Raw genomic sequence first — 17,239 nt, 5'->3', positions numbered from 1 at the left:
AACTCTCAGTTCAAGTAAAAACATACTGTAAAAAAAAAAAAAACACCAAAATTGCATTTATGAAGTATTTCCACAACAGCAGCAATAAGCCCTTGTGTGCTCCTTGTTCCCTCTCGTGTTATTCTACTGCCTCTGCAGTCAGGTTTTAACCTTTATTTATCCAGGGATTTGCTGAGCACACACGCTCTTTTTCAGCAACACACTGCTTCACATTTATACAGCTACTTACATTCACAGCTGTCCAGTGCAACCACAGTCTTCTAGTGTGGGCAAGTGAGCAGCTCCACTGGAGCAGCTGGGAGTTAAGTGACATTGAAAGAGGGAAGCGGTATTGCTCATTGGGACCTTATGCTGTCTTTCCACACCACAAATTTTAGTGCATAAATACGAGGATTTTCCTTTCTCTGTCCATCTCCATTCCTGCCCTCTCTCTTTTTCCATCTCTTTCACTTTATCTGTCCCTTTCTTATATCTGTCATTTCTATCTATCTGTCACTGTCTGTCATTTTCCTTTGCATTTCAACTGCATTTTAACGTTTTCCGACCATATCTGTCTCTGTCACTCCTCTCCTCTAACGTGCATCTGTCTCATTCCATATCTTCCTCTCTCCCTCTTTCCTTCTTCCCTGCCTCTCTAAATCTGCGCCTTCACTCTGTTTTTTATCATTGTCCAACCACATCACTCGTTTCTTCACATTCTGCCTTTCTGTCTGTGTCCCTCTCCCCTTCCTTTCCTCTCCATCTGTCTTGCTCTCACGCTCCTTCTCTTTCTTTCTCTTTTTATATTCTCTCTCTCTTCCTCTCTCCTCCATCTATCTGTTTCTCTCTCTCTCTCTCTCTCCCTCTCCCCTGCACAACGCAACCAGGCTTCCCTCGGGGGCTAATCCTGTTGGAAACGTTTCAGGGAAAGCGGATTATCTGTCGGAGCTGCATGATTTTTGGAGAAAGTTCACTCACACTTGATTAAATTAATCATTGTCCTCCAAAACCCCTTATGGTCTTTCCTTGTGGATATTGGTTGAGATAAATAACCGTCTCCAAACAGCGTAATTCATCTCTAATTGATGCCAGCTTTCAGGGTCATGTGCCCTCCCTTTGCTCGTGGGTTGGAGTGGGGGTGGAAGGGGTGAGGGGGGGGCACAGAGAGTGGGTGGCAGAGCAGTCTACAGACTGCCACACTTAGTTTTAATCTGACAGTTTGCAGGTTGTTGCAAAATCTTTGGCAGGTTGATATATTCTCGCTTTCTTTTAATTCACCATTGGATTGCTTGAAGCTGGCCCCTGTGTGTTTTTGTTAGCGCTAGACAGAGACTAATGCCTGATTGGGTCCATGCTTTCATTATTTATATGGAGGTGTCAGGCTACTTCATACTGCCACTGTAAAGATGTAGTTATTGCTACAGTACACACTGTTAGGGAGTAATGTGTGTGTGTTTGCGTGTGTGTGTTTATACGTGTGTGTAGGTGTGGTGGGCATTTGTTAGTTTGTTGTTTATGGCCCATGAAGAGCGGTGCGGTCAATGAAGCTTTGCAGATGGATAGGATACAACATAACCTTGAGATGAGGATAAGCTTTCCCTGCCTCCCGCCATCCCTCCTTCCCCCCCCCCTCCAATCCCCTCTTTCTCTCTCTCTTTCTCTATCTCTCTCTCTCTCTCTCTCTCTTTCTCTCCCTGTCTTACTCTTTCAAACCAACACCACCCATTCAAAGGAGAGTCTGCTGAGGCTCCATTTAACAAGAATATCCCCTCATTACACACAACTGTGAAACCTTAAAAGTTACCATCCGCTAAGCAGTTTCATAGAAGGCAATGAAAAATTCCCTTTCAAAGGAAATAATTATAGCTGGTTCTTCAGGGGGGCAAGTAGCAGCAGTGTTTATGGAGGATAATTACTATGCGGAGCAATTACTCTGCAGCAACAATTGGTGGCTTTACCCCACATGAGTATGGGGATTAGAGCTGTGATCACCCTGGGTGTCAAACACTTGTCTGGGTGTGATTATTGAAAAGGTCCGAGGTTTTGAGTAAATCAGGAGCGAGGATTTTCTGCCTATTTTCTGTGTGTATCACAGCTACAGTAGGAGGTGTGTGTGTGCACGTGCAAGGATCTTTGTATGTGCTTTTGTTTGGTTTCATATGTGTGCGTGGGCATGTATGCATGTATGTATGTGGGTGCGTGAGCCACGTGTGTCTTGCTGCTGTGCTGCAGTGCAGGTTGCTGTTTGATAAATGGCTGCCCCTAACCTCCTTCCTTCACGTCTCCGGAGATTCATCACATTACATCATGATGCACTTGCTCAGCAGACATCCCTTCCTGAAACGCCTTTTCAGGTCTGACTCCTCAGGTCTGGATACCATAGGTCTGTCTGTTACATAATTTGTCTGCAGGAAACAAGTGGGGCTTTTTTTTCTTCCTCCCTTCGGCTCTGTGCACATACCTGAGGTTGTCTGTCTTCTAGAATCAACGTATCCGTAGCAGATTTCGCTGTGGACTGGGGAGAAGGGATTGAGACTGTAAAGGATTTGCATGCTTTATGAATTGGGCCATGTGCAAATGGGGGAGAAAAATGAGATTCCGGTTTCTTGTGCACAACCACTGGTTTACAGAGGTTATGAAAACACATTGTTTCTACTTCACAGACTGCAGCTGCAGGCTGCCTCCTCTGTGGTGTGTGTGCATGGTTTTGTGTGTGTGTGTGTATGTGCGGGCACACAAGTGCATACATATAAAAGCTTGTGCTTGTGAGCTTGTTTGCATTTTTAAAGCTTGCTGGGACATGGTCAGCCCCATGGCATGGCTCTCTGCATCTTTGCTCTCCCTGGCCATGTAGAGTGCCTCCCTCTCTTGGCTCTTCCCACTCTGTTGTGAACAGGAGCCAACCTATGTGATATTATTAACAGGTCATGGCACACACCTGAGCTTTCGTTTGAGCCAGGTTGCCATGGGGTTGTCACGGGGATAGTCAACATCCCCAGTCACCAATAATAGCTACTCTTCTCTTTCTGTCCTCACGTGTTACCTCTTCCTCCATCCTACCCCAGGCTGTGCTGACTCATTCTTTCTTCTGTACTGACAGCCTGTGTGTGTCGGAGAGCTAACTTCCCCCTAAGCCACAGACATGTCAAGGCGAGCCCGCCATGCTTTTCTCTGTTGACTTCTCGCCTAGTAAGTGTCAGCACAATTGGCAGAAATCTCTCAGCCTCTGCAGCAGGCTCTCTCACTCTCTGCCCTGCTCCACGCCTCTATCCTCCTCCCTTCTTGTCCCGCTCGGAGCACATGATTGATTTCCCTGAGCTCCTCATCGGAAACATGAAGTCTCTCTCCTGTCACATGTGCTGAGAGTCAGCCTCAGAGCCTCGGAGACTGACCGAGTGCAGGCATGATAACAGCCTTACGTCGTACGACACCGCGGGTTAACCGGATGCCTGGGGACTCCATCCTTCTCTCCTCTCCTTTCTGTTCCTCTCCTCTCCTCTCCTCTCCTCTCCTCTCCTAGTGCTTTTCTTCCTAGCCATGCTAAGGGTGGTTGACCAAAGCAGTTCTCTCTTGAAGAGTTTCACATATAAGGCCCTAGATATTTTCCCTTACTTTCCTCTGCTTGGGATGCCTCTCAGCCAGTGCTTAGCTCATAGAGCCTCTGTCACGAGGGAATACGTTTAAGCTGTGTGCTTACTTGTGACATGAACAGCGAAAAAGATTTCTCCACTGGTAGATTGTAGGTAGTCTGGCGGGCCCAGCTGTGTGGCTGGTTTTTGGTTCGCAGAAATTATTTTTCAGAGAGCCACCAGCCGAGCTTCTGTCCCTCAGCACCCAAATCCTGCAATCCCTCTAACCCTCAGCCTTTCGCCAATTAGGAGCGCAGCACACTCCGTCTCCAACTGTTTCCCTGCAGACTCTCCAGCTGTAAACGGTAGTTACAGCCAATAAGGCCTCATGATGGGGGTGAGCAGTTAATCCCCGACTGCAGATACACAAATACACACCTCCCCGGGCTAATCAGCACAGGCTGTTTTCACCTGTGATGACATTTCTCTGTCACTTTCCGATTCTCTGTAATATCTTGGCATAATGCTTCCACATGATTCCCCCATGCACAGTGCAGGGGAGGCAGGGTCGAGACAAATGCATCATCACAATCTGCATAAAACATTTTTTGCTTAGAATGGGAACAGACTGAAAAACACTTTAATCACTAAGTGCACTAAATGTACGCTGAGCCGTCTTGGTGACATTGGTGCAGAGACAAAATGACAGCTTATAACACAAAGCAGCAGGATCTCACATACAGCCAATTGACTGGGCTATCATTCCATTGCTGTGTTGCACTTTAGTTACACTTTCCCATTGTCAGACCTGCTGCACTCTGGGTGTCCTGTCAAACACACTGCGGGGATATATTTTGCCCTGTCTTTTTTTATTACTCCCATTGTTATAGATTGCTCTCTGGGTCCTTTCAGTCAGCAGGATTAGAGCCCAGGATTAAGATTCGGCACAGACTGGGTGCAGTGAGGGAGGCCAGTTATTGGAATTGCCATCATTATCCTCTGGATATCTCATCATGAACTTCTCACCTCAGCGCTCCACCTACCGTACTGTGTGCCACACTTGTCGAAGGCACACAGCTGTAGAACGATGAATGCGCAGATGCAGCCACTGTAGAAGTCCCACTTTTTACTGCATGCTTGCTGAACTGTGGCTGCACTTTCACTTCATCCCCAAGAGGAACTGTTAGGAAAAATCAAGTTTTGCTCTCTTTTCTTCTTGTTGGAAGTTACAGGAATGGTCTCATAGCTAGCTGATTGCAGGACTTTTTTTAATCTTTTCTTTTTTTACAAAATTCTAATCAGGTTTTGTTGTACAGAAACGCAGCAGTACAGTAGTACAGAATACATTAAATGCAGGATAAATGCATGGAGGGGGATGACTATATCCTACCACTTAGCAGCCATTATGTAGCAAGATATTTATAGCCTATTGTCCATAGTATGCCTTCTACTGTATGAGGGGTGCTTTTGTACTTGATAGGAAAAATTCACTGTAAAGCACTTAACCACTCTTAAAAAGCAGCTATTGGAGATTTACCTTACATTTCTGGGCCTATATTGTTGCTTGGTGGTGTATTTTTCTTATTCCCCCTGATAACTGTCCAAAAGTGACATCATGGCGAGTTATTTCCAGTGCAGCTACAATGGAGTTTGATAGCAGAAAAATGTTCAACTATCTAAAGCATCAACAGTAAACACCAGGTTTTTGTGTCAGTCCCCAAGAGTAAAGGCTTCTTTCTAGACTCACCATTTTACACCGACGATCAACAATCATCCAGGGAGAAATCCATCATAGAAGAGGATGAGATACCAATTTCTCCACCGACAGTATCCTCAGTAGACCATAATGCAATGCGGCCACAAGCCATGTTGCATTTTGGTGGGCCCTTTGCCCATCATGCAACACAATGCTGAACAGAATAACTGTGGACACTGTCACTAGGAAGGAGGAGGGGAAGCGGGGACAGTTGTGTGTGTGTGTGTGTGTGTGTGTGTGCGTGTGGTGTGAGCTTTCAACACAATCCACTTTCCTAAGATGCCCTGCTGCCCCCAGGATGCTCTTTGCTCACTCAACAATGAAATGTGTGGCGTTGGAGGCGATGAAATGGCATTTCAGGAGACACAGAAATGACGACCTTCGCCTTCCACAAGAAGCCGAGATAAAAGAGAAAGAGCAAGAGGAGTGTTAGCCCGGAGAGAAGAATTAGGCAGTGAGCTGCACCTTTTGTTCGCCGCTGTGGCTTTATATGTCCTATATGACGACAAACATGTCCGGATTGACTTGTGTAAACCGGCATGTCCTTCAATGCAGACCTTGAGCAGTATCTACTAATATAACATACTGTATGATCAACACAATAGAGGCTTAGGGGAAAAAAATATCTCTCTCTCTCTCTCTCTCTCTCTCTCTCTCTCTCTCTCTCTCTCTCTCACTCTTTTCTCTCTTTCATTTGCTCTGGCACACACACACACACACACACACACTCTCTTGCTCTCTTTTGCTTTCTTCCTCTGCAAAAATCTGGCAAGGCTGCTGCTGTCTCAAAACAACGAGGCTAGCGGATCTCATCACCACAGCAACAATTATAGTTCTATTTCAAGCTTATCTTTGCCTGGGTGTGCGTGCGGTTGAATTAATAATATGAGCCTCCTCTGTCAATCTGTCAGTCACTTATACTCCACACAGAGGCAGAGAGAAACAGAGAAGCGAGGGAGTCGGAGAGACAGTGAGTCAGAGATCTCCCCTGATTGCTGTTTCTTGTCCCCGCTCTACAATGGCCTGCATTAACGAGCGCTTTGTAGTCGGACTCCTATCTGCTGCCATTGAGGAAGATGAGTGCGATAGCCCACATTTCTCTCATCATTCCCTGACGGCTGGCAGGATTAATGACAAAGCCACAGACTCTTGCACTAGACAGCCATCTTGGGTTAAGGATGACTCAGCCTTTTTAGCTCATTGTAGGCTCATAAAAAACATCAAAAGGAATGGCTGATGAGCTCGGTAGTTGCGATAATGCGCAGAATTTGTTACGCAGTGTTGAGTAAACAGTATTCAAAGCGGTCCTTAGTGGAGCCTGTTTCAGTTCTTGTAGCTGCATTTCCCACTTAGTGTGTCTGCTAGTGCACTCATAGTGCATGTTGTGAGGTATTTGTGTTTACGGTGCCTTGGTGTGACATTTTCAAGGGAAAACAGACTGTGCCATTAGGTCTGAAGCAGATGTTCCCGGCGGTGGCAGATTAGGAACCAGGCTTTTGTCTCGTGTTCCTGACTGCCTGAGCATGTTGGTCAGCTTCCACTTCATTTCAGTGGCTAATACTTTCCCTTTCTCACTGTTTTCTCCCGCTCTCAATAATTGAGTACATCTGGCCGAGTTCTTGCTCCACAAAAACATGACTTCACTTTTATGGAGACACAATTTGACAACAGGCTTGGGATTAGGCGGCCCCTCCCACAACCAGAGAACAACACATCCCACTTGAGTCACACTTGTTTTTAGATATAACTTGAAAACTCTTTCTCTCCGGCAGAAAAAAAAAGTGTGTGCATGCCGTAGCGTCAAATGGATTTTTGTGTGTAAGAGAGTGAGAGTCGGGGGAGGAGAAGATGGATACACACGGTACACACATACACACACACTCTCTCTCACACACACACACACACACACACACACAGAGCAAAGGTCAGATTTTTATTATCACTGTGGTGCAAACTTTGGTTTGATGGATAAATGTTCTCTATTTATGAGGCTTTCCAGACATGTTGTCTGAGCCAGATGCTAAGTGAGGGTCCTCATGGGGATGTACTGTGTGTGTGTGTGTGTGTGTGTGTGTGTTCTCCAGCTGTCTCATTCTGTACAGACCACATTAATGATAGAACAGAGGCATGGACCATAGACTAGCAAGAGAGAGAGAGATGAGAGAAGAAGAGAAGCCAGAGGAGAGAGACTGTAAAGGAGCATGAGGCAGCAAAAAGAATGTACTAGAACAAGAGTCTGAAGACTTGAGAAACAACAAAAAAAAGTAAAGGTAGACAACACAAAATAGACCAACACCATGACTCAGCACCTGCAGGGCAACACCCCTCCTCCCTCTCACCACCCCAACCACCTTTCTCTCTCTCTCTCTCTCTCTCTCTCTCTCTCTCTCTCTCTCTCTCTCTCTCTCTCTCCCTCTCTCTCTCTCTCTCCAACTATCTCTTTTTCTCTCTTTTCCCCCTTCCTTACTCAGTCCTCCCTCTCTCTGTCTCTCGCTCTCTCTATCACTCTCTCTCTCTTTCCCCCTCCCTCTCTCTCTCTCTCTCTCTCTCTCGCTCTCTCGCTCTCTCTCTCTCTCTCTCTCTGGGACCAAGACTTCTACTTTCCCCTCACGTTATCCCGGTGGCTCTGGCACCCTTGCTGTTGATGCTGCTGTTAATTCCCCCCCTCCCCCCCTCCTCCCCTTCCTCTCGGTTCTGCTGAGTCGGGCTAATCCCGCCTCCACCTTACAGGAGGAAGGTCATCCCTCCATCTCCTGAGTGGTGATGGAGGGGAGGGGGGTGATGAGGAGCGGAGAAGAGGGGAGGGAAGGGGAGGGAAGGGGAGGGAGGGAGGTGAGCATATGGTTAGTTAACTTTAATGCGGAGGCAGCTGTCTCTGCGCTTGTGAGCTCAGTGGGCTGGAAACGTGTCATACCACGATCATACGAGGGACACTGGAATATTTGTCGTATTTATCGTCGGGGCGCTGTGGCTCTGACCCTCGCACTCCTCATTATTGTTGCCTTGTAAAGGGATTTAAGCTTGTTCCACTGCTGCATTTATTACCACAGTAGAATGGGATGGGTGGGATGGATGGGAGTGCCGGCTAAATGCCTTAAATGTAAACGTTGGTGACCGTCAAGAGACAAGATTCCTCAGTACCTTTTTAAAATAGTTATGTCATCCAACCACTGTCACTTTCAGAGTATTTTTCCTTCAAAATGTGTAGAATGTATTATTGGAGATTCTTTTGTCATTAGTCCTCAGTGTCTCGGGAACAACCAAACTACAATTTTAATAAAAGGTGCAAGAGTAATCTAATGTAATCCTGTGATGTCACACTCATCCACAAGTCTCTCTCTCTCTCTCTCTCTCTCTCTCTCTCTCGCAGACACGCAGGCGAGCACAGTCCTTAAAATATTTTGATTTGTTGAAGTCGTGCAGACATCAGAAATACAAATCTAATCACCTTGCTGGATTTTTATTTTCTCTTGTTTTGTTTTTTGTTTTTTTCCCCTTTGACTTCATCCTGTTTAAGCGGCTTACACCAGACCTCACTGCCGGCGCTGGCACAGTGCTCGAATGAAGTGAAACGAAGTGTGGCGAGAGAGAAGTCCGGGGCGTCTGAGACCACTGCCTGTTTAACTTTGCGTGGCTTTGTAGCCAGCAGGCCAGCCAGCCGGCCGGCCGGCCAGCCAGGCAGACAGACTTTAGCTCGCAGCTGGAAATACAGCCACGGACTGGCGAGGTCGAGCCATCCCATCCCTCTCCTGGAGAAACACCCCGCATGCCAGTTATATAAGTGTAGAGAATTCATCTGGCGGTACTGCATGAGGTGTGAGATTTTAAGCCGGGCTTATAGCACACCACTCACACCCACGCCTTCTCTCGGTGGAGCCGGTGAGATGCCCCTTGATCCCAATCTCACGTACAGCTGTCTGAAAGTGAGGGAAGGCCCCGCTGTAAACATGGCGCTCAGAGGCGCCCCGAGGCAATTTTGTCCCCTAAAATGGCCACAGGAAGCTGCAAGGTTAGCGTAGGATGGATGGGAGGGAGGGGGCAGGCTGTCAGGCCAGGAGAGTGATGAGAAGAGCCAGAACAGAGGTCTTGCAGGTGTTGGTGCCTCAGCGGGCCCCGTTTGACTGAGTGCCACAGGGGAAGAGGAGGGCCTGATGAAGAGGATGCTGGTGACCTGTCATAAATCACATGATGGATGGAGAGGCAGGCTGTGATTGGGGGCCACAGTAGCATCTGTCTGGCTGCTAGCATGGGTGAAGCAGGGCATTAGAGGGCTAGACTTAACAGCATATGGTGGTAAGAAACACCTCAGGGTGAAACGTCAGTCATATGGATAATGTAGAAATACAGACACATCAACAGAAAAAACAGGAAAAAAGCAAAAAAAAAAAACACACTTCCCATTCCCAAGTGGGTTAACATAGTTTAGTACTCATTACTGTTTGTGGTAACTAGTAACTTGCAAATTGTTTCATCTTTTGTCAGTGCAAATTTTTTTAAACGTGGAAAAAAATACAATGCTGAAGCATCTTGTGCAGACAACATGCTGCTACTTGACAAAATAACCAATATGCATTGGCTTACTGTTTTAAAAACAGAGCAATAGTTCTGCATTGTATTTTAAAACAATGACGAGCCATATTACTAAGGCTTGTTTTTAAGTTAGTAATGCAAAAGTTACTTCTACGAAAGAGTAACTTGTAACATAACCAGTTAGGTAACTAACAAAGTAAAGTATCTAATTAACCTATTTCTAATTTCCCCAACTCTGCGTTTCCCCTCCTAAAAAAATATACACTCATTGTTAAGTTAAGGCTCTTTGGATAAATGTTATGTTAGCTTTCCCCTCCAAGTGCCCGGATGTCCCATGTGTATCTATTAGAGAGAGAAAAAGGAACGGATGATGTTCAGTATATTAAAGGTGTGTGAGAGAAAGAGAGAGAGTATGTATGTCATATCAGCAGTTTGTTTGACTCTTTTACACACACATATGTATAGTACCTCATGTCTTTTCATATGTCTTTGGGCAAACTGTGTAGAATACGTGTCTCTTGCTTTTCTATAGGTTGACACAGTGTAGGGAGTAAGGTGTCAGCCAACAGCTCCAGACCTGAAGACATATTGCCTGTCTGCAGGACTGTTAATTAAGTGACAGTCAGATAACAGAGATAATGACCTCCCAGTGGACTTCCCACATGCCTCGGGGAGAATTCCTCAGAACGAAATGTCGCAGTACATAACAGCCATTTGCTTGCATTTCTCCTTGTTTGGAAATAGACCAATTAAGAGAATAAAAGCTCTCTATCCACAACCATATACAGACTTTACAGATCCCTGTGCTTTTTTCTTTTTATGCTGCAAAATGAACAAATTAACAAGTCTGAAATGACTGTATATGTAACCACTTTGGAACAATGTGTAAAAGTGTTAAAATTTTGTCAACCATGGCCTTATAGGAGAAATCTAGCCTAAAACACTGTACCTTGCATTTCTGGGCCCATTTTGTTGTGTTTTTGTGGAGCTGTATTGTTCTTATTCCCATGGATAACTGGCCAAACATGGATGACATGATGTCACATCAAGATATTTCCAATGCAGCTACTATGGAGTTTGACAGCAGAAAATGTATCAATTATCTAAAACAGCAGTGGTAAACGTCAGGTTTTGATGTCAGTCCCTCAGAATCAAAGAGGGCTTCTTTCTAGAGCCGCCATTTTGCACCGACGTTCAACAATCATACAGGGAGAAATTCATCGTAGAAGAGGCAGAGAGGTCAATTTCTCCACCGACAGTAGCCTCAATAGACCAGAATGCAATGCAGCTACAAGACATGCTGCATTTTCAGGAAGGGGCACGACTGCGATTATAGACTCGCTCCAATCTTCACAAACTAGTTAGCTTGCTAGCTATATTTATATGCTCTTAGACCCATTCGTGATTGAAAGCAACATGTTCACGCCCCTTCTTAGGGGGTTGTTAAAGCATTCTGGGAAATGTAGGAAATCACTAACTGAAGTAAAAGTAGAGGAGGCAGGTTGAGGGAAAGTGGATAAATTACAACACTTCATCACAAAATATCTCCTGGAATGCACTGAACATCAAAAAATTTTATCCAACAGTATCCGTGGGTGGATTTTTCCTTTACGTTACCTACTTTCCTTTAAAAGTGACATAAATGTGCTTTAATTTGGCATGCTCAATCATTTCATAAGAGTAGGTGTCAGCTGTTTTTTCTTTTTTTTACCGTTGGATATGTAATTTTAGAACAAATCTCTTCAAATAGACAGGCACGTGTCATGTGTGTCAGTGAGAGAGAGAGTTATGTGTTCGGGCTGGAGTGTTAATCTAATTCTAAGTGAGGTGTTAGTCAAAGCGAGGATGTTAACAGTCTGTTGCCTCACTAGGGGTGCCAGGCGCTGCTCCCCTTGCGCTTCCTCTCCACCGATATGTTCTGTGAGCTTCCAGTTTCGGAGAGGAGTGAGATTTTCACCCCGCTGCTGCTGATGATGCTGCGGCTGGGGGAAATGGGAACAGAGTGCCAAAGGATTCCCTTGGGTGACCTTGAGCTTTCTGACTCATCCCCTTCAATTCATGCGAAAATGAAAAGGTAGCATGAGACGGGACCAGAGGAGCTTCAAAATGACTGAGTGTAAAGCAATGGCTTAATTTAAAGGAATCCATCCTTTTGATTAAACCTCTCTCATCCAATTTGGAGAACGCCCTGGGAATATAGATCAGGATATTTGGTAATTGACAGCAAGTTAATTCTGAGCAATTTTCTGTCATTTCTTTGATTGCAGTACAGCGGAATGAAGTGAGGAGTTTTGTATATAATGAGTGGAAGTATCAGAAATCGTAAAAGTTGAGAAAAAGTTGGAAGAGACAGATGAGAGAGGGAGACAATGATAGAGGAAGCAAGGGCTTGAAAGGGTAAGGAATATGGAATATGGGGACCGAACTCTTTCTCATTCTTTTCTCTTGTTGAAATACAGTATGTGTTATGTTCATTTTCCTGGCTGGCTGCACTCACTACAAATATCCCAGCGAGTGTGTGGCTGATGGGGCACAATAGAGCCTATTGAACCCCCACTGCAGAAAAATGAGGCCTGCTACAATAGCTCTGTTATCTGTGGGAAGGAGGAATGAGGCGCTTCTCTGATGTGACAGCCTCACTAACAGGCTCTGACAGGACCCAGGAAGCCACAAAGACCGCGCTGTACTTGTGCCGCAATGAACAGATCAGAGGTGTGTGCGTGCACGTGTGTGTGTGTGTGTGTGTGAGTGCACGCACGCGTTGTTTTATTTTTAACTTTTATTTATCCAGCGACGTGTGAATGAGCATGCTTGCTTTTTTTTTTTGCAGTAACACCCTGCTCTACATTCTTACAGTCAGACAGACTCACACCTGGGTGCTGCCCTGTGCAGCCACAGACAGAGTACTGCTGAGAACTGCTGGCCAGAATTGCTGTGAGTGTGTGTGTGTGTGTGTGTGTGTGTGTGTGAGAGAGAGAGAGAAAGATAGAGAGAGACAAGGAGAGCACTCGACTATACTGTAAGAAGATGTTGCCATTCCTCCATCATCATCATCAGAGAAAAGAGACTTTCATCATCACAAATGCAATGTTACTATACAGGATTGCATGAGTGAGATGTTAAAGCTACAATATGCAATGCAACATTAATTTGAGTGGCTCATAGTCAGAGATTGTACGGTGGTCAGCTGGGAAAAATGTTTTGAGAATAGGAAAAGATCAAAGACTGTATAAGACTGAACCCGAGTTATCGTCTCAAAAAGTTACCGGTCAGTGTGGCAGGTGACCCTTACTGATTTATTCCCCACAGACTGGCATTTGGCATTTGGCGAGTGTGAGTTTCGGACCCTGATTGTTATTCCCACCCTCCTCCCCCGCAGTTGGTCAAGTTCACGGCTCAACACCTGTCACTCATCTTGATGAGCGGACAACCTTGAAATGGCATCTAATCTGAGGCTGAGGTAACCGGCGTTCATAAAGACGCCACAGCTGCTGAAGAAACAGACGGACTGCAATTAAAAGATAAAAAACAATGCAGATGTTCACCCATGTTTTTGAACGGGTTTTGTCTGCAGCACGTTTGGCATCACTGTTCTTTCGTTTCTTACTGCTTTCTGTCTTTGTTGTTGCTCTGAGTTCTTTGCACTGTGGCACAACCCAGCTCCCCACCGGTCACACCCACAGAAAAAGACATATGCCCCAAAACACCTTGAACATGATTGCAAAGCCAATTTCAGGCAGGCAAACGGGGGGATTGAGGCATATGTACACCCAGGGCCAGAGACAGACACAGACTGATAATGTGTATCTTACTTATTACAGTTAATATCAAAAAGGTTGCATATTGTAGCTTCAAGGCAAGACTGCCAATTTAAATGCTGAATCGCTTCATGAGTGTTGCGTCACTCCCCTTCAGAAAGCATATGGACCGCATTTAGGTTTTTGAAACAGCCTTGTTTTCCTATTGATTCCCCAGTGTAAGAGCTGAATATGAACAAAAAGGGGATTCTGGGACAGTTTGAGATGGGGTTGCCAGATTGGGCCTACGTTCCCCAGTGTCTGTCTGTTTGTCTGCTAGACCAGCTGTGATGCAGCCCTCTTTAGAGAGTCAGACGGAGCATACACAACCTTTATTCTGAAAAGGCAGGCCCACCGGGATGACAGCTCCTAAAACGGCGTCAGATGGCAGCGAGGCCCATGGACATGAGGGGCATTTTTATGAGTACCCAACATCTATTTTGATGCGAGTCAACAGCGGCCTCCAAACTTGGAGCATGAGTAACTTCAGTACACAAAATAATAGGATCACTGTGCTGTCACCTTAATGGGCTGTGTTGGTTTCTACTGTCAGTTGAGGAGGAAGGGAGGATTTCGGGGTTGAGAGAGCTCGCTGAAGTATTCCCAGAGCTCATCATTATTCTATCACTCCACCGTAGTCAAGTACATCTCCCCTCTCTATTAGCACATACAGTACATCTACAGTAGCAAGATTTCATCTGTAGTCCTGCTGATTGGTATTCATAGCCATGCAGAGAGGAGTCACGCTGAGCAGTTTGGTCTGCGAGAGGGAGAGATGGAGAGAGAGGGAGAGAGGGAGAGAGAGGGAGAGAGGGAAAGTGATTACTCCTCTGCAGTCAAACTGTTTCAAAGCCACCTCTCCCCCTACTGTCAAGAGATGAGGCTCGCGCTGCAGCTGAGGGCAGGCAGACACTGAAGATCTTTTCCTCTTTTCCAAACTCCTCGTCATGTTCTTTCAGAGAAAAACTTTTTCCCTGCTTGTGTGTGAGGACTCTCAAGTATTCCTCTGTTGCAAACTTTGCATGAACTTCCTTTGTTTTTACAAAGACTTCTGGGAGTTGAGAGCAAAGGCGGCATCCTTTTTAGATTTTCTCTTGAAAATCTCTGGCGCCTCAGTTTTGAGGTTGTGGCATCGCGCGTCTTTGGTGAAAAAGTTTTCTGGGGCTTGTGTTCCGTTGTTGAAACTGTAAAGACACTTAGCATGAACACGGCACCATCATCTGTCACTTTGCTGTTTGGGTTTTTGATTTGCTGCTTCAAATGAATACAGATGGTGGGGATGACAATGAATTTGGTGCAGTCCAGTTTAATCTTGATGTTTTTTGACAGATAATCTTCAGTCTGTACAAAATATTCAGAGCACCTTCTTAATATGAAGTTGCACCCACTATCAGGCTCAAAATCCTCCTCTAACCTGTCTTGTACTGTTCGTCTCATCTACCTTTCATGACTGAAGTGGATTTAGTAGCGAAATCAAGGCTTAAAAGCTCTTCTTTGACCTGTTTCCTCCCACTCAGCTACATCTCCCTTAGTGATCAAACTGGAATTACTAGGTGAAATCAGCAAAGGATTGAAGCTTTCACCTGGATTCACCTGGAAAGAGCAGGTGGTCCTACATGAAAACCTTGTATTTTCAAAATGCCAAAATTTCAGGAGCTAGTATAAGCATCCTTAATTTTAGCTTGACCTTGTCTTTAGCTTTTTAGCTTTGAGTTTATCCGGTGTGGTGAAAGGATTTCATAAACCAAGGATGATAGAATTTTCTGAATCCACAGAATCCCATGTAATCCTTCAATTGTAGTGAAAACATGAAAATCAACTAAATTAGAGTTAGGAGGTTTTCAGATGACAACAGTGTTATGCAGTTTTGGCTGTGTTGCTTTATCTGGTATTTAGTTCAGTCTGGTGTAATACAATTTTCTGACATGTAATAATAAGAAGAGTTAAATTCCAACACAGTGAATTCAACCTCCATCAGGAAGGTGCTTTCTGGTAACCCAGTGTGTGACAAATCAAAGGAAAAATACCTTTGTACCAGAAGTAATCAAAAATGTAAATTAGACAGTTGTAAACTATTATAATTTCAGCTGTATGCATTTGAATGCTGACCTCTGCCTACACTCTTCACTCTAATAGTACGAATATGCAAATGGCCAACAGTTAATCTGGTATTCTGCCTGACCTGTCTCTTTTTGTATAATATGTGTATTCCTTGTTTTTTTATGTTGTTTGTACCTTTAATTGCATCCTTTAAGCTGCCCCATGTGAGATAAATAACGAACTGAATTGAATATATTTATTTCGGAATGCTATATAGGCTATTCCTTTTGGAGAGAGGAAAACATAACATGATTTGTTCAATAGTTGTGAAATGCCAAACATCTCTTCTATAAAAGGGTTATCGTTCTGTGAACCCAAAAAACAATTTGATCTAGTTATGTGATATCGATCATTGTGTAAGGGTACATGCCACTTGGTTGGATTTCATTTTGGACCAAAAGCCTTCACACAGAACACCATCTTTTTTTATTGACCCTGACTGTGTGTGCCTCTGTTGTTTCAGGCAAGGTGTTGAACACGGACCTGCGCCACTACCTCAGTCTGCAGTTTCAGAAGGGCTCCCTCGACCACAAGCTCCAGCAGATCATACGGGACAACCTCTACCTACGCACCATCCCCTGTAAGTCCGCCGCACAGGATGACACGTACTGGATCTCTCATTCATCACACTCAAAAACGCACTCACAAACACACAACCGGGTGTATTCACCTTATGCTGCTCCGCCCACTTTGCTATTTTAAACTTTCTGGTTTAACGCACAGTATGTAATTTCTGCCGCTAGGGGTCTCTCAATCAAAACAATAACAAAAGATGTAGTTTGATGATGTTATGAAGTAGCGTGGGATCATGGGAGTTTTTTTTTTTACAGGGACAGCTGCGGCGACAGAACGCGCAGCAAATGGGAATGAAATAATCGTGATCTGTCACGAGTGAGCAATAAAAACAATAGAATGGAGGAGTTAGGGGTTAAAGGGGATATGACGCCATTGACAGGCGACCAAATGAAACGCACCGTTACCTTGAATAAAATTATGGATTTCTCTGGGTTTGAACATTGTTGGAAACATTTGGGATTTTGGGATAATGTAAGTACACAACTCAAAAAAAATATATAACATAGGTCTAGTCGTTTTTAGATATTTTAATGCGGAAAATGTTTCATATTATACCTTTAAACGCCAGCTAGCTTTTCTGCTTGCTTGTCAATATGGAAACAATGAATGAAATATGGGAACATACATCATCTAAACTGCAGTGATCAGATGGCGTAACTATACTGCGTCCATCTACTATTACTGATTGGGTGGATGACATGCCAAAGTGGCCCGAAATAACCCACTGGGACATTTTCAATTATTTTGTTCTGTCCTTTGGAGTGGATGGTGCCGCTGTGAGGAACTACAAAAGCGAATTGATTTGATAAAATTGTTAATTCTAGCAAGCGAGCGAAAAGCGTCTTTTTTTCTAATGAGTAGCATAGACCATAAACAAAGCAGTTGTAATCCCTCTTCCGCTCTAAAACGTAAGTGAGATTACAAAATGTCCA

General features: G+C 44.7%; 1 protein-coding gene across 1 annotated transcript in view; it reads left to right on the top strand.

The window, feature by feature from the left end:
- The window catches only part of magi3b (membrane associated guanylate kinase, WW and PDZ domain containing 3b), a 121,670-nt gene that overhangs the window by 59,510 nt on the left and 44,921 nt on the right, over positions 1–17,239 (top strand). Inside the window, exon 2 of the mRNA XM_071519109.1 lies at positions 16,195–16,311. Within this exon, the coding sequence (XP_071375210.1) occupies positions 16,195–16,311 (117 nt within the window). The remainder of the gene's footprint in view (positions 1–16,194; positions 16,312–17,239) is intronic.

The sequence above is a fragment of the Centroberyx affinis genome, unplaced genomic scaffold (genome assembly GCF_046629955.1).
Source record: "Centroberyx affinis isolate AG114_WGS23_722 - 3 ecotype Tasmania unplaced genomic scaffold, CSIRO-AGI_Caff_v1 ptg000659l_1, whole genome shotgun sequence".
Lineage (NCBI taxonomy): Eukaryota > Metazoa > Chordata > Actinopteri > Beryciformes > Berycidae > Centroberyx > Centroberyx affinis.
This window is presented reverse-complemented; position numbering and strand designations above follow the sequence as displayed.